The 23,908-nt window shown below is 46.1% G+C and overlaps 1 protein-coding gene across 1 annotated transcript; it reads right to left on the bottom strand.

The window, feature by feature from the left end:
- Window positions 1-206: 206 nt before the first annotated feature.
- On the bottom strand, window positions 207-9,346 carry WNT16 (Wnt family member 16). The gene is made up of 4 exons (XM_087934061.1): window positions 9,013-9,346; window positions 6,047-6,324; window positions 5,184-5,470; window positions 207-3,884 (listed from the first exon to the last, which is right to left on the bottom strand). Exons 1-4 carry the CDS (start codon window positions 9,108-9,110, stop codon window positions 3,420-3,422), a joined length of 1,128 nt encoding a protein of 375 aa, XP_087790187.1. The 5' UTR covers window positions 9,111-9,346; the 3' UTR covers window positions 207-3,419.
- Between the last annotated feature and the right edge of the window lie 14,562 nt (window positions 9,347-23,908).

The raw sequence follows: 23,908 nt of genomic DNA, 5'->3' as shown, positions 1-23,908 counted from the left end.
AATGAATAAAGTAACCTCAATATAGCAGCAAAAAATTTTCTTAACCTAGAAAAACAGTGACATACATTATTCCCAATGTGTTTTGAAGTGCTCTTAACAGAATTGAGCTTTTCTGTCTGTTTCTGTGTTTTTGAGAGATTTGGAGAGGCTAAAGGGCATTAAGTAGAAGGAACTTAGGCCTTAATGTGAGTGCAAGTCATTTTGCCGAAACATTTGGAGAGGCTAAAGGGCATTAAGTAGAAGGAACTTAGGCCTTAATGTGAGTGCAAGTCATTTTGCCGGGCAGTGTTCTTATATAAAACGTAGAGGTAGCGGGAAGCAGTAAATATTTTTACGATTATTATTGCCTACTATTTCATGAGAAAATGTATTTCATTTGAGAAACTAAATCTATAAATATAGTGGTGGAGTTAGATGCAATCTGATGTATATTTACCGTAATTGGGATTCAAACCCACTGAAATCAAGAACATGCAGAACAAATCCAAGCAGCAATTGGACTGCAATGTGTGGTATTGCTGGAATGTTTATAGAACCATAAGCCAACCCATTGCATTTTATTTTATATGAAACAGTGGCTGGGAAGTGAGCTCAGTGAGAGCTAATAAACATTCTGCTTTGGGCTAAAATTAGAGGATTTTTCAAACCTTCCATTCTTATATTGTTGATGCTGGAAAAAGTGTTCAAAGGCCGAGATACAGCAAATCAAGTCAAACCAACCTCAATTTTGGTTTGGCAATTTTTTAAAATAGCCAACATCTTTACATGAAGCAGTGGAATATTTCTGTAGCTATCTGTGAAAGGAAGAGAAATCCTTGGTATGGGTAATTAATTAAGAGAAGCACTGCATGTGCGCAACTTTCCATAACCACAAAAAAATACAACAGATCTATGGATATAGTCCCAAGAAGGAGGCCTATAGTCTTCCAGATATTGCTAGTTACAACTGGCCAACAGTTGGTATATCCGGTGGGGGTGTGTGTGTGTGTTGGTCAAACTCTTTTATGCATCAGAAAATTCAGTTTCAAGCAATGAAAGAAAATCCTGGGGAGTGAATTGTGAATTGATTGCTTCCCATTCAACCAGAGTAATATTTAGAGTTGCAATCCTATATCCTGAATTTAATGTACATACAAAAGAACACTAGAAATGCCTAATGATGCACCACAAAGAAAAGCTCTCTTCATCCCAACACAATACCAAGCATCATCTTTCCATTTCTACAAAAAGTAGCTGATGTCAGCAATCTGGTCCTCAATACTGGGAAATGAAGACACTTATGAAATATAGATGCAGAAGAATATCTTTGATATCTTGCACCAAGATATCAAAGATACCAAGATACCTTTGGTGTCTAGATCAGGGGTCCCCAAACTTGACAACTTTTAAGACTTGTGGACTTCAACTCTCAATTCTGGGAGTTGAAGTCCACAGGTCTTAAAGTAGTTTGGAGACCTCTGGTCTTGATGATACAGGTAGTCCTTGGATTAACCATTCATTCAGTGATTGAAGTTACAAAGGCACTGAAAAAAGTAAGATGACAGTTTGTCATATTCTCATTGCAGCATCCCCATGACCATATGATCAAAATTTGGATGCTTGGCAACTGGCATGTTTTTATTAACAATATATTTTATAAGAATTTATAAGAATAACGTACCACTCTGATAAAGCTATGTAGGCAGTTGTGTAACCTGCAATTGCCTTCATAGGCGACTTGTATTCATTCCATATGCAAGGGAATAAACAGGTATATTATTTATTTGATGGTACATTATACAGTATCTTTACAAATCAGTGTCACACCTATATTTTTTTTTAATGAGACTGCTCTGAAATGCATCACAGTATAGACCTAATCAGGATGCTCAAGGGAAAACAGGAACACACTTCAGTACTTGAATACTATTGTATTCAATATTGTAGAGGAGTCTCTGTGGCGCAGTGGTTAGAGTGCAGTACTGCAAGCTACTTCTGCAGTCAGCTGCCTACAATCTAGCAGTTCAAATCCCACCAAGCTCAGGGTGGACTCAGCCTTCCATCCTTCCATAGTGGGTAAAATGAGGACCCAGATTGTTGGGGGCAATAGGCGGACTCTGTAAACCGCTTGGAGAGGGAGAGCTGTAAAACACTGAAGCGGTATAGAAGTCTCAGTGCTATTGCTATTGTGCAATTGAGACAAATACACAATTCTCTGTCTCAGATAGAATATTTCTAGTTCAGCATCGAAATGAGGGGGTCCCTGGTGCCCTCTGAACTTGGATGTTTTCTTGCAAGATGTTTCATTACTCAAACTAGGTAAGATCATCAGTGCTAAGACTGATCAGTGATAACACTAACAAAGTTACCCAGTTTGGCTAATGAAATGTCTGCGGGAAAACAACCAAGCTCATTCTCTGTTTCTCTGTCTTAAATGAACAATTAGAACTCTGGAATAGAAGAAGTGGGAACACATGAATACCGTTGCCGATGACTGTCCCAGTGACATTAGCTTTCGACTTACGACACTAATGGAGCCTGCGGTTTTGGTTGTAAGTTGTGATCATTATAAAGCAGGTCATCACGTAACTGCTCGAATTTATTACATTTTTGGTGACAGTTGTTAAGTGAATCAGCAGCTGTAAAGGGTATGCCATGGTCATCAACTGAACACCAGAGTTATTAAGCAACCCATTGTTCACTATGGGGCATTTTTTTGCTGGAAACTAGAAGAAAACAGTTGTTACTGGGGGGGGGGGGTGGGAGGGACCATATGTTGATCATGGGATGCTGCAAATGGCTGTTGATGATGGTTGATGGTTTCCAAAGATCCAAAATGTAGTTACAGGACTGCAGGGAGCAGGTCATACATAAGACTCCAGGTCGCAAATCCCTTTTTCAGGATCCATTGTAACTTCCAATGGTTGCTAAGTCACCAGTCATAAGTCAAGGAACTACCTATATAACGTCTGCCCTAAGAAACCTACCTAGTCAATTTTTGGGGTTGCAATTGGTTAACCAAGTCTTGGATGCTTTGCTTGAACGCCCGGGTCATTCCCAACTACAAATTGCGGTGCAAGTGATTGTACGGTGATTTATAAACAGAATGTTCTCAATATAGGAGAGCAAGACGCCTGAAAGGGGATTATTAACTTCTGAATGTTAAACCTAAGCTAGTCTGATTTGCTTAGCCATTAAATTCACAAAAGCACTGCATGTGACTGAAATACTGAAAATCCACAGCCACTGTGGACTGAACTACACAAACGCATCATCCAAGTATGCCAATTCCTCATGAAATACAAGTTCCCAGTTGATTTGTTGCCATGTCTTCCAAGTTGCTTTTTCCACCAAAACAAAAAGCTTCCAACCTTGGACTCCGGAGGAAATGTTCATTTTTCTTTCTCTTGAACCATGAAAGGTATTTGAGGCAATTACTTTCATTTGCAAGTGTGAATGTCAGTCATAGTCTCACATCTTCTGCAGCGTACATAGCAACACCAAACAAATTTGCACTCACACCTCTCCACGTGCCTGACCACCTGTGTGTTATATCCACGGCCACAGCAGAGGAGGTTGCATCCATCCGGTCCGGCTGATGTGCGGTTGCATTCCCGCCCTCGTGTTCCAGAGACCCCCAGTTTGTGATCTTCCGTGCAGTAGTTGGGTGATCTGTTGATGTAGAGCAAGTCTTCTCTCTGGATGGGGATGCTCTGCTGGCTTTTTTCTTTCCTGCGTATTTTTCGCCTTAGTCTGTCAGATATCTGGATACTGTTCTCATACTTTTCTTTTAAAAAACTGCCAACTTTTGCAAAGGATGACATGGTTCTCCAGCAAGTTTTCAGAGCACAAGAACCAGATACGCCGTGACAGCGGCAGTCGATGGACATCAGTTTTGCTACTGCCTGGAGGAAAAATTAAAGTAAACCCCAGTCAGAAAGGATTAACTCTACTCTTAGGTTACACACCAAGCATATTCCAAAGCATTTGAGTCCCTCTTTTTTAATTTAGAAATTGCTTTCCTCTTATATAACACAAATACTGAACGCAGTTTTCATATGGACCAAAAGACTAGTCTGCTTTTAAACTAGGCAACAGCTTGTTTCTTCAGTCATAGGATAAGTTACACTGAACATTGGACAAAGTGGCAGCAGCCTCCGTAGTCATCACCAGCTTTAGACACTTTGTAAGTAATATGGCAGATAGCTTCCTACTCTCATTAAATCACACAAAATCCCATACACCCTACAACATCTGCATCTTTCTGCTCTGAAATCTCAAGGGAAAGGTGGACTGTATGTACCATTTTGATAGCCTTTACTGCTTACTGCAATTCCTGGAAATATTCAGATTTCTCTAGGAATACAGAAGGGCCAGGACATCAATATTTACTCTGTAGGAAAAACATATGGGTGATTTGTGCAGAAAACCAGAGAGGATATCGAAGGATGAATGAGGTAGAATATGAGCAAACCCCAAGAAATCTTAAAGACTAAAAAAAAAAAAAAACCATAACACAACGCCTCCCTGATTCTCTTTAGTATAATAGGGAGGGAAGGAAAATAACCTCAGGTTTTCTGTTACTCTAGTCCAGGGGTGCCAAACTCACGGCCCGCCGGCCGGATGTATCACAGGCTGGCCCCTCCCCCGCCCAGTTTAGCGAAGGGAAAAAAGTCCCAAACATCATGTGACAATGCCATGACGAAGCGAGTTTGACACCCCTGCTCTAGCCTGTAACAGTACTTTAAATCAGAATTCCAATATTTCTTGTGAGAATATCTAACCTACTTCAAAGAATTTACAACTTCCCAGGACTTTCAGACTGTATGTAACCACAAATATATGTGGTTTCCTCAAAGTTTATCTTCCACATAAGAAAGTGCATTATCTTCAATGCGGCCCATTCTGAAGAGCAGCCTGGTGCAGAAAGCTTCTTTAATGGAAATTCAGTTGTTACTGAATTACAACATTGAGTAGACCCAACCGCCATTTTCAATGGTACGGGAGACTAGGATTTGTAATCCAGTAACATCTCAAAGGGCCTCCATTCTCATTTGCCCAGGTGGGGCTAACATGGAGGACAAGCAGATAAAGTAGCTATGATTGCATGAGGATCTAAATAAAAGAAACATGTAACTTCCACTCATCAGTATTCATGGATATGTGGAAGAGAAGAAAGGAGGGGAAAAGATTTGAATCCATACCAGCCTTCCTGCTTCATTATTATGCAGATTCATGACCATTAATCCATTTCTATCTTTTCTGGAGATGTTTTTGGTTTGACCATCTAAGAACTTTCTGCTCAACCACATTCCATACTGGATATCATCAGAACATCCACCCCAGTGCCAGCCTTCTCGGGCTGAGCCACTGTTTTGTAATATGGAATCACAAGCGCAGTCGGTCAGGTTCCCTGTGCTGCATAAATGTGTCACTGAATGCACTAGGCCAGCTGCCATCACGGCATAGATAAATGCTGTTTCTTTGGTACCTACAAAAAAAAAAAAAAAAAGATTTGCTAAAAATATCAGCAGTATGTTCTGTGATTAATCATTAATGCTAACATGCAACTAAGAATTGGACCATCTGGTTTCACTCAAGAAAATCAGTTCTGAGTCAATCCAATCCAATCAATGAACAACTTAATTTGAATCTGAGCCATTAATAGGACCAATATGTTGAAACTGTTTAAACGAGAGAGTACAGTAAATCATAACTTTTCTACAAGAATCTTTTGTTCATATTCCACAATTTCTCAGAAAAGAATATATTTATACGCTTTCACTTATGAAATTGGAACAATCCAAGTTGTCAGAAAGCATCACTTTGCTCCTGGGATAATGAAAACTGATCTAGCTTAGCCAATGTTGATGCAAGAGTTCAGGCTTAAGCCATCTAAAGCAGGGGTCTCCAACCTTAGCCATTTTAAGATTTGTGGACTTCAACTTCCAGAATTGCTCAGCCAGAATTCTGGGATTTGAAGTCCACAAGTCTTAAAGTGGCCAAGGTTGGAGACCCCTGATCCAAAGGACCTCCCAACCACCAGTCCTGCCACCTAAGAACCTACCGCTGCTCAACTCATAGCCAAAGATGGAGAAAGCAGGAGAGGCGGAGATGGATGAAAGATTAGTGGAAAGTGCAGGCACTGTATCCGGAGAGAGTAGACAGTTCCACCGCTCATGTCTGAATTGGCTCTGGCATTCTCGGATGCCCAAGCGTGCTCCTTCTCGGATGCTGTGCAGGAGGTAGGGCTTCTTCTTGCACAGGTCCTTTTGGTGACCATTCAGCGGCAGGTAACCACAACCCAATTTCTCTGGGACACCAAAGGAGGCAATACCCAGCCACCTGCAAAAGCATCTCAGGGGTGAGAGCCAAATACTATGTTTTTCATGTTATGCTAACAGACAGAAAGGATGGCCCATAATGAAACCTCTGCAATTAATAACTACCATAGCTCCACAGGGTGATGATGATAATGATTAGAAAAAATAAGGAGCCACCATCATCAAAACACATGGGGACAAAGGAGCAGAGACTCATGATGGGCATACTAAGTGATACTCTCTTTGCCAGTGGTTAATAAGATTGATTATGTGCTAAGAAACAGGACCCTGAGTACCATATATTCCTTCAGTGATTTAAAAAATAATTGAGATGTAAATAATAATAATAATAATAATAATAATAATAATAATAATAATAATATCCAGGATACTATGAATTTCAGACTCATGCCTAGTTACATTTCAAAAATACTTTTTGCAGGACGCTAAACTTTTCAATTTTTTTCCATGCTCTTAAATGCCTACACTATCGTTAGACAGAGATATTTATGATCTTCAGCCACATGTTGACTATATTTACAATGAATGTATCCCATTTTTCCACACTGCCATTTTTAAGTGCAGTCCTCCACACCCAGTGCCAAACTAAATACAGATTTTAAGATTCCTTATTCCTATTATACTCAAACTGTTACAAGGCCCTGTGGGTTTTATTTTATAAGTGCTGCAAAGAATATATATTAACTTTTATTGGAACATTTATCAACAGTAATCAGAGTTTTGAATAATTTTTAAACCTATCTTGAACATGCTAAAATATTCACACTTTACAATTTGTTTCTAAATAAGGTCAGATAACACAAAACAACAAGCCGTGGTGGAATACCCATCAATACAGCTTTATTTTGTAATCAAAAAGATTAAAGGCCCCAGAATTCTGATTGTATTTTTATTAAAAAAAATAAGGTTGTTATTCTAGTACAATTGTTGGGAACAATGCACAGTTTGATTATATTTTAAAAATACACACATGCCTTTAAATGGCCTTTGGGCCGCCAGGAAATGTAGTAAGGACAGATTTAGCCAATGCTTTGGGCTACTTTCATACAACATAAAATAAATATGTATGTATACACATCTATACTCACTCAGATCTCTCTCTCCCTCACACCATTTACCATCAGATCATAATGTAAAACAAGCCGCTGGCCATTTATTTAGCGAAATAAGGTAGACAATACATTTCCTATGGGTTTTCTTTTTGTTCAAGCTGCTTTTGGCTGATCTACAATTTCCTAAAACCTCTGTCTTGGTTAAAAAAAAAAAAAAATCTGCATGGCATATTTTTTTCTTAACATCCCAAATTAATACACATTGACCTAGACTATGGTATAAATAGTGCTAAAGAGGCTCTATTTTTAAAAAAACCAACAACTCTGCATGGCATATTTTTTTTCTTAACATCCCAAATTAATACACATTGACCTAGACTATGGTATAAATAGTGCTAAAGAGGCTCTATTTTAAAAAAAACCAACAACTCTGCATGGCATTTTTTTTTTTCTTAACATCCCAAATTAATACACATTGACCTAGACTATAGTATAAATAGTGCTAAAGAGGCTCTATTTTTTTTTAAAAAAATCTGCATGGCATATTTTTTCCTTAACATCCTAAATTAATACACATTGACCTAGACTATGGTATAAATAGTGCTAAAGAGGCTCTATTTTTTTAAAAAAAAATCTGCATGGCATATTTTTTCCTTAACATCCTAAATTAATACACATTGACCTAGACTATGGTATAAATAGTGTTAAAGAGGCTCTATTTTTTAAAAAAAAATCTGCATGGCATGTTTTTTTCTTAACATCCTAAATTAATACACATTGACCTAGACTATGGTATAAATAGTGCTAAAGAGGCTCTATTTTTAAAAAACCAACAACTCTGCATGGCATATTTTTTTTCTTAACATCCCAAATTAATACACATTGACCTAGACTATAGTATAAATAGTGCTAAAGAGGCTCTATTTTTTTAAAAAAAAATCTGCATGGCATATTTTTTCCTTAACATCCTAAATTAATACACATTGACCTAGACTATGGTATAAATAGTGCTAAAGAGGCTCTATTTAAAAAAAAAAATCTGCATGGTATATTTTTTCCTTAACATCCTAAATTAATACACATTGACCTAGACTATGGTATAAATAGTGCTAAAGAGGCTCTATTTAAAAAAACCAACAACTCTGCATGGCATATTTTTTCCTTAACATCCCAAATTAATACACATTGACCTAGACTATGGTATAAATAGTGTTAAAGAGGCTCTATTTTTTTTTTTTTTTAAAAAATCAGCTGAAAGATTTCAACCAGCCAGGGGTTTTCTCTCCTCGTTTGAAGGGATTCAAAACCTCTTGGATGGAAAATAAAAAGTGACCCGTCTTTAACATCACGAGGAACTTCGTCCTCCTGAGCCTTATTCGGGGAAGGGCACTTTGTTATTATTGGGATCGATCGGGCTCCTCCGGGACGTTTTCGGTCCAAATTATAGCGCGGGCAGGAGAGGCAGAGAGGAAAAAGCCCCGTTTTTTGCAAGAAGAATAACGGGGATGGCTTGCTTAGCCTGCGGGCAGAAACCCCGCTTCAATGACTCTATATTGCAGACCCGGGAGATTCAAACACTCCGCTTCCTCCTTCCCACAGCCCGGCTCCCGACCGAGCCCCCATCCACATTAACTCACATCCAGTTGGCGTGGGCGCCGCAGCGGCAGACTTCCCCCAGCACCGCCGTCCACAGCACGCACAGGCCGGGCAGTCCCAAGGGCGCCCCTTTCTCCATAGCCAACGCATGGAGCTCCCCTTTGGGCCAGCCCGAAGTTCTGCCTCCACACCCCAACCCGCCCCTGGCTCGTCCCGACCGGGCTGAGGCTGAGCTTGCGGGATTTACGCCCGAGTCCGGCTTGGCGCTTGCAGCCCTTCTCGCCTCCGCCCCTCCCCGGGGAGGAGCCGCCCTCGAAGGCGAGGAAAGTTTTCGCCCACCGGAGTTTCTTTTGCTTCTTTCAAGCTTCAGGGCGTTTATTTTGGTTTGGGTTGTGTTTTCGTTTTTTTTTTTTTTAAACTTCCTGCTCGCCGTTTTCATTGGCTAAAGAGAATTCGTGACGGTGCAACCTGGCTCTTGATTGGTTGGAGACGGGCTGGGCACGCGACCACCATAATAAAACCCGAGACCTGAGGGGGGTTTAAATCTGCCTGTTAGGCTCTCCGGAGAGCCGTCGCTGTTTCATTGGCTAAAGAGAATTCATGACGGTGCAACCTTGCTCTTGATTGGTTGGAGACGGGCTGGGCACGCGACCACCATAATAAAACCCGAGACCTGAGGGGTTTAAATCTGCCTTTTAAGGCTCTCCGGAGAGCCGTCGCTGTTTTCATTGGCTAAAGAGAATTCATGACGGTGCAACCTTGCTCTTGATTGGTTGGAGACGGGCTGGGCACGCGACCACCATAATAAAACCCGAGACCTGAGGGGGTTTAAATCTGCCTGTTAGGCTCTCCGGAGAGCCGTCGCTGTTTCATTGGCTAAAGAGAATTCATGACGGTGCAACCTTGCTCTTGATTGGTTGGAGACGGGCTGGGCACGCGACCCCACCATAATAAAACCCGAGACCTGAGGGGGTTTAAATCTGCCTTTTAGGCTCTCCGGAGAGCCGTCGCTGTTTCATTGGCTAAAGAGAATTCATGACGGTGCAACCTTGCTCTTGATTGGTTGGAGACGGGCTGGGCACGCGACCACCATAATAAACCCGAGACCTGAGGGGGTTTAAATCTGCCTTTTAAGGCTCTCCGGAGAGCCGTCGCTGTTTCATTAGCTAAAGAGAATTCGTGACGGTGCAACCTTGCTCTTGATTGGTTGGAGACGGGCTGGCCACGCGACCAACATAATAAACCCGAGACCTGAGGGGTTTAAATCTGCCTTTTAGGCTCTCCGGAGAGCCGTCGCTGTTTCATTGGCTAAAGAGAATTCATGACGGTGCAACCTTGCTCTTGATTGGTTGGAGACGGGCTGGGCACGCGACCACCATAATAAAACCCGAGACTTGAGGGGGTTTAAATCTGCCTTTTAGGCTCTCTGGAGAGCCGTCGCTGTTTTCATTGGCTAAAGAGAATTCATGACGGTGCAAACTTGCTCTTGATTGGTTGGGGACGGGCTGGCCACGCGACCACCATAATAAACCCGAGACCTGAGGGGGTTTAAATCTGCCTTTTAGGCTCTCCGGAGAGCCGTCGCTGTTTCATTGGCTAAAGAGAATTCATGACGGTGCAACCTTGCTCTTGATTGGTTGGAGACGGGCTGGGCACGCGACCACCATAATAAAACCCGAGACCTGAGGGGGTTTAAATCTGCCTGTTAGGCTCTCCGGAGAGCCGTCGCTGTTTCATTCGCTAAAGAGGATTCATGACGGTGCAACCTTGCTCTTGATTGGTTGGAGACGGGCTGGGCACGCGACCACCATAATAAAACCCGAGACCTGAGGGGTTTAAATCTGCCTTTTAGGCTCTCCGGAGAGCCGTCGCTGTTTCATTGGCTAAAGAGAATTCGTGACGGTGCAACCTTGCTTTTGATTGGTTGGAGACGGCTGGGCACGCGAACACCATAATAAAACCCGAGACCTGAGGGGTTTAAATCTGCCTTTAGGCTCTCCGGAGAGCCGTCGCTGTTTCATTGGCTAAAGAGAATTCGTGACGGTGCAACCTTGCTTTTGATTGGTTGGAGACGGGCTGGGCATGCGACCACCATAATAAAACCCGAGACCTGAGGGGTTTAAATCTGCCTTTTAGGCTCTCCGGAGAGCCGTCGCTGTTTTCATTGGCTAAAGAGAATTCATGACGGTGCAACCTTGCTTTTGATTGGTTGGAGACGGGCTGGGCACGCAACCACCATAATAAAACCCAAGACCTGAGGGGGTTTAAATCTGCCTTTAGGCTCTCTGGAGAACCGTCGCTGTTTTCATTGGCTAAAGTGAATTCATGACGGTGCAACCTTGCTCTTGATTGGTGGAGACGGGCTGGGCACGCGACCACCATAATAAAACCTGAGACCTGAGGGGTTTAAATCTGCCTTTTAGGCTCTCCGGAGAGCCGCGCTGTTTTCATTGGCTAAAGAGAATTCATGACGGTGCAACCTTGCTCTTGATTGGTTGGGGACGGGCTGGCCACGCGACCACCATAATAAACCCGAGACCTGAGGGGTTTAAATCTGCCTTTTAGGCTCTCCGGAGAGCCATCGCTGTTTCATTGGCTAAAGAGAATTCATGACGGTGCAACCTTGCTCTTGATTGGTTGGAGACGGGCTGGGCACGCGACCACCATAATAAAACCCGAGACCTGAGGGGGTTTAAATCTGCCTGTTAGGCTCTCCGGAGAGCCGCCGCTGTTTCATTGGCTAAAGAGAATTCATGACGGTGCAACCTTGCTCCTGATTGGTTGGAGACGGGCTGGGCACGCGACCACCATAATAAAACCCGAGACCTGAGGGGTTTAAATCTGCCTTTTAAGGCTCTCCGGAGAGCCGTCGCTGTTTTCATTGGCTAAAGAGAATTCATGACGGTGCAACCTTGCTCTTGATTGGTTGGAGACGGGCTGGGCACGCGACCACCATAATAAAACCCGAGACCTGAGGGGGTTTAAATCTGCCTGTTAGGCTCTCCGGAGAGCCGTCGCTGTTTCATTGGCTAAAGAGAATTCATGACGGTGCAACCTTGCTCTTGATTGGTTGGAGACGGGCTGGGCACGCGACCCCAACATAATAAAACCCGAGACCTGAGGGGTTTAAATCTGCCTTTTAGGCTCTCCGGAGAGCCGCCGCTGTTTCATTGGCTAAAGAGAATTCATGACGGTGCAACCTTGCTCTTGATTGGTTGGAGACGGGCTGGGCACGCGACCACCATAATAAACCCGAGACCTGAGGGGGTTTAAATCTGCCTTTTAAGGCTCTCCGGAGAGCCGTCGCTGTTTTCATTGGCTAAAGAGAATTCATGCGGTGCAACCTGGCTCTTGATTGGTTGGAGACGGGCTGGGCACGCGACCACCATAATAAAACCCGAGACCTGAGGGGGTTTAAATCTGCCTTTTAGGCTTTCCGGAGAGCCGTCGCTGTTTTCATTGGCTAAAGAGAATTCATGACGGTGCAACCTGGCTCTTGATTGGTTGGAGACGGGCTGGGCACGCGACCACCATAATAAAACCCGAGACCTGAGGGGTTTAAATCTGCCATTTAGGCTCTCCGGAGAGCCGCGCTGTTTTCATTGGCTAAAGAGAATTCATGACGGTGCAACCTGGCTCTTGATTGGTTGGAGACGGGCTGGCCACGCGACCACCATAATAATACCCGAGACCTGAGGGGTTTAAATCTGCCTTTAGGCTCTCCGGAGAGCCGTCGCTGTTTCATTGGCTAAAGATAATTCGTGACGGTGCAACCTTGCTCTTGATTGGTTGGAGACGGGCTGGGCATGCGACCACCATAATAAAACCCGAGACCTGAGGGGGTTTAAATCTGCCATTTAGGCTCTCCGGAGAGCCGTCGCTGTTTCATTAGCTAAAGAGAATTCATGACGGTGCAACCTTGCTCTTGATTGGTTGGAGACGGGCTGGGCACGCGACCACCATAATAATACCCGAGACCTGAGGGTTTAAATCTGCCTTTAGGCTCTCCGGAGAGCCGTCGCTGTTTCATTGGCTAAAGATAATTCGTGACGGTGCAACCTTGCTCTTGATTGGTTGGAGACGGGCTGGCCACGCGACCACCATAATAATACCCGAGACCTGAGGGGTTTAAATCTGCCTTTTAGGCTCCCGGAGAGCCGTCGCTGTTTTCATTGGCTAAAGAGAATTCATGGCGGTGCAACCTTGCTCTTGATTGGTTGAAGACGGGCTGGGCACGCGACCACCATAATAAAACCCGAGACCTGAGGGGTTTAAATCTGCCTTTTAGGCTCTCCGGAGAGCCGCCGCTGTTTCATTGGCTAAAGAGAATTCGTGACGGTGCAACCTTGCTCTTGATTGGTTGGAGACGGGCTGGGCACGCGACCACCATAATAAAACCCGAGACCTGAGGGGGTTTAAATCTGCCTTTTAGGTTCTCCGGAGAGCCGTGCTGTTTTCATTGGCTAAAGAGAATTCATGACGGTGCAACCTTGCTCTTGATTGGTTGGAGACGGGCTGGGCACGCGACCACCATAATAAAACACGAGACCTGAGGGGGTTTAAATCTGCCTTTTAGGCTCTCCGGAGAGCCGTCGCTGTTTCATTGGCTAAAGAGAATTCGTGACGGTGCAACCTTGCTTTTGATTGGTTGGAGACGGGCTGGGCACGCGACCACCATAATAAAACCCGAGACCTGAGGGGGTTTAAATCTGCCTTTTAGGCTCTCCGGAGAGCCGTCGCTGTTTCATTGGCTAAAGAGAATTCATGACGGTGCAACCTTGCTTTTGATTGGTTGGAGACGGGCTGGGCATGCGACCACCATAATAAAACCCGAGACCTGAGGGGTTTAAATCTGCCTTTAGGCTCCCCGGAGAGCCGTCGCTGTTTTCATTGGCTAAAGAGAATTCATGACGGTGCAACCTTGCTCTTGATTGGTTGGAGACGGGCTGGGCACGCGACCCCACCATAATAAAACCCGAGACCTGAGGGGTTTAAATCTGCCTTTTAGGCTCTCCGGAGAGCCGTCGCTGTTTCATTGGCTAAAGAGAATTCATGACGGTGCAACCTTGCTTTTGATTGGTTGGAGACGGGCTGGGCACGCAACCACCATAATAAAACCCGAGACCTGAGGGGGCTTAAATCTGCCTGTTAGGCTCTCCGGAGAGCCGCGCTGTTTTCATTGGCTAAAGAGAATTCATGACGGTGCAACCTTGCTTTTGATTGGTTGGAGACGGGCTGGGCACGCAACCACCATAATAAAACCCGAGACCTGAGGGGGTTTAAATCTGCCTTTTAGGCTCTCTGGAGAACCGTCGCTGTTTTCATTGGCTAAAGTGAATTCATGACGGTGCAACCTTGCTCTTGATTGGTGGAGACGGGCTGGGCACGCGACCACCATAATAAAACCTGAGACCTGAGGGGGTTTAAATCTGCCTTTTAGGCTCTCCGGAGAGCCGTCGCTGTTTTCATTGGCTAAAGAGAATTCATGACGGTGCAACCTTGCTCTTGATTGGTTGGGGACGGGCTGGCACGCGACCACCATAATAAACCCGAGTCCTGAGGGGTTTAAATCTGCCTTTAGGCTCTCCGGAGAGCCATCGCTGTTTCATTGGCTAAAGAGAATTCATGACGGTGCAACCTGCTCTTGATTGGTTGGAGACGGGCTGGGCACGCGACCACCATAATAAAACCCGAGACCTGAGGGGGTTTAAATCTGCCTGTTAGGCTCTCCGGAGAGCCGTCTGCTGTTTCATTGGCTAAAGAGAATTCATGACGGTGCAACCTTGCTCTTGATTGGTTGGAGACGGGCTGGGCACGCGACCACCATAATAAAACCCGAGACCTGAGGGGTTTAAATCTGCCTTTTAAGGCTCTCCGGAGAGCCGTCGCTGTTTTCATTGGCTAAAGAGAATTCATGACGGTGCAACCTTGCTCTTGATTGGTTGGAGACGGGCTGGGCACGCGACCACCATAATAAAACCCGAGACCTGAGGGGGTTTAAATCTGCCTGTTAGGCTCTCCGGAGAGCCGTCGCTGTTTCATTGGCTAAAGAGAATTCATGACGGTGCAACCTTGCTCTTGATTGGTTGGAGACGGGCTGGGCACGCGACCCCACCATAATAAAACCCGAGACCTGAGGGGGTTTAAATCTGCCTTTAGGCTCTCCGGAGAGCCGTCGCTGTTTCATTGGCTAAAGAGAATTCATGACGGTGCAACCTTGCTCTTGATTGGTTGGAGACGGCTGGGCACGCGACCACCATAATAAACCCGAGACCTGAGGGGGTTTAAATCTGCCTTTTAAGGCTCTCCGGAGAGCCGTCGCTGTTTCATTAGCTAAAGAGAATTCGTGACGGTGCAACCTTGCTCTTGATTGGTTGGAGACGGGCTGGCCACGCGACCAACATAATAAACCCGAGACCTGAGGGGTTTAAATCTGCCTTTAGGCTCTCCGGAGAGCCGTCGCTGTTTCATTGGCTAAAGAGAATTCATGACGGTGCAACCTTGCTCTTGATTGGTTGGAGACGGGCTGGGCACGCGACCACCATAATAAAACCCGAGACCTGAGGGGGTTTAAATCTGCCTTTAGGCTCTCTGGAGAGCCGTCGCTGTTTTCATTGGCTAAAGAGAATTCATGACGGTGCAAACTTGCTCTTGATTGGTTGGGGACGGGCTGGCCACGCGACCACCATAATAAACCCGAGACCTGAGGGGTTTAAATCTGCCTTTTAGGCTCTCCGGAGAGCCGTCGCTGTTTCATTGGCTAAAGAGAATTCATGACGGTGCAACCTTGCTCTTGATTGGTTGGAGACGGGCTGGGCACGCGACCACCATAATAAAACCCGAGACCTGAGGGGGTTTAAATCTGCCTGTTAGGCTCTCCGGAGAGCCGTCGCTGTTTCATTCGCTAAAGAGGATTCATGACGGTGCAACCTTGCTCTTGATTGGTTGGAGACGGGCTGGGCACGCGACCACCATAATAAAACCCGAGACCTGAGGGGGTTTAAATCTGCCTTTAGGCTCTCCGGAGAGCCGTCGCTGTTTCATTGGCTAAAGAGAATTCGTGACGGTGCAACCTTGCTTTTGATTGGTTGGAGACGGGCTGGGCACGCGAACACCATAATAAAACCCGAGACCTGAGGGGGTTTAAATCTGCCTTTAGGCTCTCCGGAGAGCCGTCGCTGTTTCATTGGCTAAAGAGAATTCGTGACGGTGCAACCTTGCTTTTGATTGGTTGGAGACGGGCTGGGCATGCGACCACCATAATAAAACCCGAGACCTGAGGGGGTTTAAATCTGCCTTTTAGGCTCTCCGGAGAGCCGTCGCTGTTTTCATTGGCTAAAGAGAATTCATGACGGTGCAACCTTGCTTTTGATTGGTTGGAGACGGGCTGGGCACGCGACCACCATAATAAAACCCGAGACCTGAGGGGGTTTAAATCTGCCTTTTAGGCTCTCTGGAGAACCGTCGCTGTTTTCATTGGCTAAAGTGAATTCATGACGGTGCAACCTTGCTCTTGATTGGTGGAGACGGGCTGGGCACGCCACCACCATAATAAAACCTGAGACCTGAGGGGTTTAAATCTGCCTTTTAGGCTCTCCGGAGAGCCGTCGCTGTTTTCATTGGCTAAAGAGAATTCATGACGGTGCAACCTTGCTCTTGATTGGTTGGGGACGGGCTGGCCACGCGACCACCATAATAAACCCGAGACCTGAGGGGTTTAAATCTGCCTTTAGGCTCTCCGGAGAGCCATCGCTATTTCATTGGCTAAAGAGAATTCATGACGGTGCAACCTTGCTCTTGATTGGTTGGAGACGGGCTGGGCACGCGACCACCATAATAAAACCCGAGACCTGAGGGGGTTTAAATCTGCCTGTTAGGCTCTCCGGAGAGCCGCGCTGTTTCATTGGCTAAAGAGAATTCATGACGGTGCAACCTTGCTCTTGATTGGTTGGAGACGGGCTGGGCACGCGACCACCATAATAAAACCCGAGACCTGAGGGGGTTTAAATCTGCCTTTTAAGGCTCTCCGGAGAGCCGTCGCCGTTTTCATTGGCTAAAGAGAATTCATGACGGTGCAACCTTGCTCTTGATTGGTTGGAGACGGGCTGGGCACGCGACCACCATAATAAAACCCGAGACCTGAGGGGGTTTAAATCTGCCTGTTAGGCTCTCCGGAGAGCCGTCGCTGTTTCATTGGCTAAAGAGAATTCATGACGGTGCAACCTTGCTCTTGATTGGTTGGAGACGGGCTGGGCACGCGACCCCACCATAATAAAACCCGAGACCTGAGGGGGTTTAAATCTGCCTTTAGGCTCTCCGGAGAGCCGTCGCTGTTTCATTGGCTAAAGAGAATTCATGACGGTGCAACCTTGCTCTTGATTGGTTGGAGACGGGCTGGGCACGCGACCACCATAATAAACCCGAGACCTGAGGGGGTTTAAATCTGCCTTTAAGGCTCTCCGGAGAGCCGTCGCTGTTTCATTAGCTAAAGAGAATTCGTGACGGTGCAACCTTGCTCTTGATTGGTTGGAGACGGGCTGGCCACGCGACCAACATAATAAACCCGAGACCTGAGGGGGTTTAAATCTGCCTTTTAGGCTCTCCGGAGAGCCGTCGCTGTTTCATTGGCTAAAGAGAATTCATGACGGTGCAACCTTGCTCTTGATTGGTTGGAGACGGGCTGGGCACGCGACCACCATAATAAAACCCGAGACCTGAGGGGGTTTAAATCTGCCTTTTAGGCTCTCTGGAGAGCCGCGCTGTTTTCATTGGCTAAAGAGAATTCATGACGGTGCAAACTTGCTCTTGATTGGTTGGGGACGGGCTGGCCACGCGACCACCATAATAAACCCGAGACCTGAGGGGGTTTAAATCTGCCTTTAGGCTCTCCGGAGAGCCGTCGCTGTTTCATTGGCTAAAGAGAATTCATGACGGTGCAACCTTGCTCTTGATTGGTTGGAGACGGGCTGGGCACGCGACCACCATAATAAAACCCGAGACCTGAGGGGGTTTAAATCTGCCTGTTAGGCTCTCCGGAGAGCCGTCGCTGTTTCATTCGCTAAAGAGGATTCATGACGGTGCAACCTTGCTCTTGATTGGTTGGAGACGGGCTGGGCACGCGACCACCATAATAAAACCCGAGACCTGAGGGGGTTTAAATCTGCCTTTTAGGCTCTCCGGAGAGCCGCCGCTGTTTCATTGGCTAAAGAGAATTCGTGACGGTGCAACCTTGCTTTTGATTGGTTGGAGACGGGCTGGGCACGCGAACACCATAATAAAACCCGAGACCTGAGGGGTTTAAATCTGCCTTTTAGGCTCTCCGGAGAGCCGTCGCTGTTTCATTGGCTAAAGAGAATTCGTGACGGTGCAACCTTGCTTTTGATTGGTTGGAGACGGGCTGGGCATGCGACCACCATAATAAAACCCGAGACCTGAGGGGTTTAAATCTGCCATTTAGGCTCTCCGGAGAGCCGCTGTTTCATTAGCTAAAGAGAATTCATGACGGTGCAACCTTGCTCTTGATTGGTTGGAGACGGGCTGGGCACGCGACCACCATAATAATACCCGAGACCTAAGGGGGTTTAAATCTGCCTTTTAGGCTCTCCGGAGAGCCGTCGCTGTTTCATTGGCTAAAGAGAATTCGTGACGGTGCAACCTTGCTCTTGATTGGTTGGAGACGGGCTGGCCACGCGACCACCATAATAATACCCGAGACCTGAGGGGTTTAAATCTGCCTTTAGGCTCCCGGAGAGCCGTCGCTGTTTTCATTGGCTAAAGAGAATTCATGGCGGTGCAACCTTGCTCTTGATTGGTTGAAGACGGGCTGGGCACGCGCACCACCATAATAATACCCGAGACCTGAGGGGGTTTAAATCTGCCTTTTAGGCTCTCCGGAGAGCCGTCGCTGTTTCATTGGCTAAAGAGAATTCGTGACGGTGCAACCTTGCTCTTGATTGGTTGGAGACGGGCTGGGCACGCGACCACCATAATAAAACCCGAGACCTGAGGGGGTTTAAATCTGCCTTTTAGGCTCTCCGGAGAGCCGTCGCTGTTTTCATTGGCTAAAGAGAATTCATGACGGTGCAACCTTGCTCTTGATTGGTTGGAGACGGGCTGGGCACGCGACCACCATAATAAAACCCGAGACCTGAGGGGGTTTAAATCTGCCTTTTAGGCTCTCCGGAGAGCCGTCGCTGTTTCATTGGCTAAAGAGAATTCGTGACGGTGCAACCTTGCTTTTGATTGGTTGGAGACGGGCTGGGCACGCGACCACCATAATAAAACCCGAGACCTGAGGGGGTTTAAATCTGCCTTTAGGCTCTCCGGAGAGCCGTCGCTGTTTCATTGGCTAAAGAGAATTCATGACGGTGCAACCTTGCTTTTGATTGGTTGGAGACGGCTGGGCATGCGACCACCATAATAAAACCCGAGACCTGAGGGGGTTTAAATCTGCCATTTAGGCTCTCCGGAGAGCCGTCGCTGTTTCATTAGCTAAAGAGAATTCATGACGGTGCAACCTTGCTCTTGATTGGTTGGAGACAGGCTGGGCACGCGACCACCATAATAAAACCCGAGACCTGAGGGGGTTTAAATCTGCCTTTTAGGCTCCCCGGAGAGCCGTCGCTGTTTTCATTGGCTAAAGAGAATTCATGACGGTGCAACCTTGCTCTTGATTGGTTGGAGACGGGCTGGGCACGCGACCCCACCATAATAAAACCCGAGACCTGAGGGGGTTTAAATCTGCCTTTTAGGCTCTCCGGAGAGCCGTCGCTGTTTCATTGGCTAAAGAGAATTCATGACGGTGCAACCTTGCTTTTGATTGGTTGGAGACGGGCTGGGCACGCAACCACCATAATAAAACCCGAGACCTGAGGGGTTTAAATCTGCCTGTTAGGCTCTCCGGAGAGCCGTCGCTGTTTTCATTGGCTAAAGAGAATTCATGACGGTGCAACCTTGCTTTTGATTGGTTGGAGACGGGCTGGGCACGCAACCACCATAATAAAACCCGAGACCTGAGGGGTTTAAATCTGCCTTTAGGCTCTCCGGAGAACCGTCGCTGTTTTCATTGGCTAAAGTGAATTCATGACGGTGCAACCTGCTCTTGATTGGTGGAGACGGGCTGGGCACGCAACCACCATAATAAAACCTGAGACCTGAGGGGGTTTAAATCTGCCTTTAGGCTCTCCGGAGAGCCGTCGCTGTTTTCATTGGCTAAAGAGAATTCATGACGGTGCAACCTTGCTCTTGATTGGTTGGGGACGGCTGGCCACGCGACCACCATAATAAACCCGAGACCTGAGGAGGTTTAAATCTGCCTTTAGGCTCTCCGGAGAGCCATCGCTGTTTCATTGGCTAAAGAGAATTCATGACGGTGCAACCTTGCTCTTGATTGGTTGGAGACGGGCTGGGCACGCGACCACCATAATAAAACCCGAGACCTGAGGGAGGTTTAAATCTGCCTGTTAGGCTCTCCGGAGAGCCGTCGCTGTTTCATTGGCTAAAGAGAATTCATGACGGTGCAACCTTGCTCTTGATTGGTTGGAGACGGGCTGGGCACGCGACCACCATAATAAAACCCGAGACCTGAGGGGTTTAAATCTGCCTTTTAGGCTCTCCGGAGAGCCGTCGCTGTTTCATTGGCTAAAGAGAATTCATGACGGTGCAACCTTGCTTTTGATTGGTTGGAGACGGGCTGGGCATGCGACCACCATAATAAAACCCGAGACCTGAGGGGTTTAAATCTGCCATTTAGGCTCTCCGGAGAGCCGCTGTTTCATTAGCTAAAGAGAATTCATGACGGTGCAACCTTGCTCTTGATTGGTTGGAGACAGGCTGGGCACGCGACCACCATAATAAAACCCGAGACCTGAGGGGGTTTAAATCTGCCTTTTAGGCTCCCCGGAGAGCCGTCGCTGTTTTCATTGGCTAAAGAGAATTCATGACGGTGCAACCTTGCTCTTGATTGGTTGGAGACGGGCTGGGCACGCGACCCCACCATAATAAAACCCGAGACCTGAGGGGTTTAAATCTGCCTTTTAGGCTCTCCGGAGAGCCGTCGCTGTTTCATTGGCTAAAGAGAATTCATGACGGTGCAACCTTGCTTTTGATTGGTTGGAGACGGGCTGGGCACGCAACCACCATAATAAAACCCGAGACCTGAGGGGGTTTAAATCTGCCTGTTAGGCTCTCCGGAGAGCCGTCGCTGTTTTCATTGGCTAAAGAGAATTCATGACGGTGCAACCTTGCTTTTGATTGGTTGGAGACGGGCTGGGCACGCAACCACCATAATAAAACCCGAGACCTGAGGGGGTTTAAATCTGCCTTTTAGGCTCTCCGGAGAACCGTCGCTGTTTTCATTGGCTAAAGTGAATTCATGACGGTGCAACCTTGCTCTTGATTGGTGGAGACGGGCTGGGCACGCAACCACCATAATAAAACCTGAGACCTGAGGGGGTTTAAATCTGCCTTTAGGCTCTCCGGAGAGCCGCGCTGTTTTCATTGGCTAAAGAGAATTCATGACGGTGCAACCTTGCTCTTGATTGGTTGGGGACGGGCTGGCCACGCGACCACCATAATAAACCCGAGACCTGAGGGGGTTTAAATCTGCCTTTAGGCTCTCCGGAGAGCCATCGCTGTTTCATTGGCTAAAGAGAATTTCATGACGGTGCAACCTGGCTTTTGATTGGTTGGAGACGGGCTGGGCACGCGACCACCATAATAAAACCCGAGACCTGAGGGGTTTAAATCTGCCTTTTAAGGCTCTCCGGAGAGCCGTCTCGCTGGGCGCCTTTGCTGATTGTCGGAAGGGCAAAGCAGATTACAGATTACCAGAGTTGGAAAGGGGACCTTGTTAGGTCATCTAGTCCAACCCCCCCCCCACACACACACACACCACAGCGCAGCTGGTCTGGGATGTCGACCCCACCCACGCCTGCCCAACAGGGAAGCAGGCTGTGCTATTTGCTTTTACATTCTGTTTTTACATTCTGCTCACGCTGTATTGTGAAACAAAACGAATGTATACTTTTTAAAGAAGTAACTCATATATATTTGGGGGGGGGGGGGGTCCAGCCCGACAAAAGGACTCCCTTCATTGGTTGGCCATTGTAAGGAAGTTAGCGCCCACCCCTCTCCTAGACAAATGAAATATCCTGGGAAGTACTAAAACGGCAGAATATTTTCCCCTAAACAGAGTAAAGTAGAAACAAGAGAGGCAGAACCTCAGCTCCCTCACCTTTGTTTATGGGTGGGCCCGTTAAGGTCTGGGCCACAAAACTTTACATAACAAAGATCTCCTGGGAAAGGTAGAGCAATTGCCCAAGAGCCCTTTCAGTGCATGATCATCCAGCAAGGCCCAACCAAGCCTGGAACTCAAGAAAGCCTACAAAGTTAGCTAAGACCCCCATCCCTGGGAGTCTGACAGCCAATGGGATACATTTCTTGCACGGGAACAGGAAACACTAAAGTGGGATCCAACAGAGGGTATATATCAGGGTCTCTCAGCATTTTGGCTGGCCCTCCTTGATCTTTTCCTTCACTTCGAAGCATGTGATCATCCTTTTCACTTTGGTGCTTCAAGCCTTGTGGTCCTGCTGTCCACCATTAAACCATCTTTCCTAACAGCCTTCATGTTTCCAGTGTCTTTTTTCCCCACTTGGAACTGAACCCAGAAGGATATTTCTTTCAACACAATAAAGCTCCCAAGATCTTTGTCTTGTGGGATGTAAACCGGACCGAAAAAAAGGTTAAAAAAAAATACTTGCCCTTATCAACATTCAGGCGTGGCATCCAGTTCTTGTGCAACCTTAACTCCCAGGTTTTGGTTGTGACCCTACAATCAGTAAGGTGCTTTGCAGTCTGAAAAATTACCTTGATCGGCGCATGATGATAATGCTTCCAAAAACACCATCAGTTCTTAAGGTTTCTGACTGAATGCCGCAATTCATAAAAATGAAACTGATTCTGGATGGGCAGTGCTGGACCATAGGTTTGCATCCTGGAAAACTGCAAGGAACGGTGACGGTTCAGATGGCCTGCACTGAGAGAGAATCCCTGAGATGTCCCGTGTTTCAGAAGGGCACCTCAAAATCTACAGTAGGGCAGCAAAACCAGCACAATACATTTTGGAAGAGAACATTTTGGGGATGGAATTGTAGGAGAATATGAAATGAGTGGAGTGGTGGCCTAGTGGTGAAGACATTTGAATGATTGAGAGTTCAATCCTCTCTCCTAGGGTGCAAAGAAAAAAAATACCAGGAAGTACCTGTAAATGCTCAAGTGATTGTAAAACAGATGGGGTTTTTTTTTAGTTGTAAGGGAGTATGTAGGAGATGGGAGAATTACATTCTCTAATTCCAAATACTCAGTATAATACTCATTTCTCTGGATTTCATTTTTTGTATCATATTTTTGCTTCTATTTAAGTAATAATGGCATCATTAATAAGGTATAGACAGTGATTTGCACTACAAGCCTGTAAAAATGAGAATAAAACAGAGGCTATAACAAAAAAAGCATCTGGTAACAAGATTACTGTACTGCGTGCACACACACACAAATACATACATAGACATAATTTTTTTCCTGTCAACATTTCTCTTATAGAAAATCTGTGTTCTATTTATGGTAAAGTATGAAGGACGAAAGATTACAATTTCCATTACAAGAATCTGAATTTCTGAAAACATTTAAATGCTTCTCTTAATATCTTTGGAGGAAGGCATATTGAAGTATAAGTGGAGATTTTTAAAAAAAAATGCAAACACAAGAGCTTGTGTGTCATGTCATGTCATGTCATGTCATTCCATGTGCTTTCCAGTTATTTAAACTATATGCCTTCTGGTGGGGAATGAGGAAACAGAATATAAATCCAGGTCTGCCAATAACTACTGAACAGTTAGTCTGCTGTACACAATTCTTTGTTTTGAAAAGGTTTTG

This window comes from Pseudonaja textilis, chromosome 5, assembly GCF_049901715.1.
Source record: "Pseudonaja textilis isolate UNSWEBS1 chromosome 5, rPseTex1.2, whole genome shotgun sequence".
Lineage (NCBI taxonomy): Eukaryota > Metazoa > Chordata > Lepidosauria > Squamata > Elapidae > Pseudonaja > Pseudonaja textilis.
This window is presented reverse-complemented; position numbering and strand designations above follow the sequence as displayed.

What these genes read in the sequence shown, in the direction of transcription:
- WNT16 (XM_087934061.1), bottom strand. Translation starts at nt 9,110, where the DNA reads ATGGAGAAAGGGGCGCCCTTGGGACTGCCCGGCCTGTGCGTGCTGTGG. An exon ending in GGCGCCCACGCCAACTGGAT is followed by an intron (nt 6,325 to 9,012) that starts GTGAGTTAATGT and finishes ATGCTTTTGCAG; the next exon opens with GTGGCTGGGTATTGCCTCCT. An exon ending in ATAATGAAGCAGGAAGGCTG is followed by an intron (nt 3,885 to 5,183) that starts GTATGGATTCAA and finishes TTTTTCCTCCAG; the next exon opens with GCAGTAGCAAAACTGATGTC.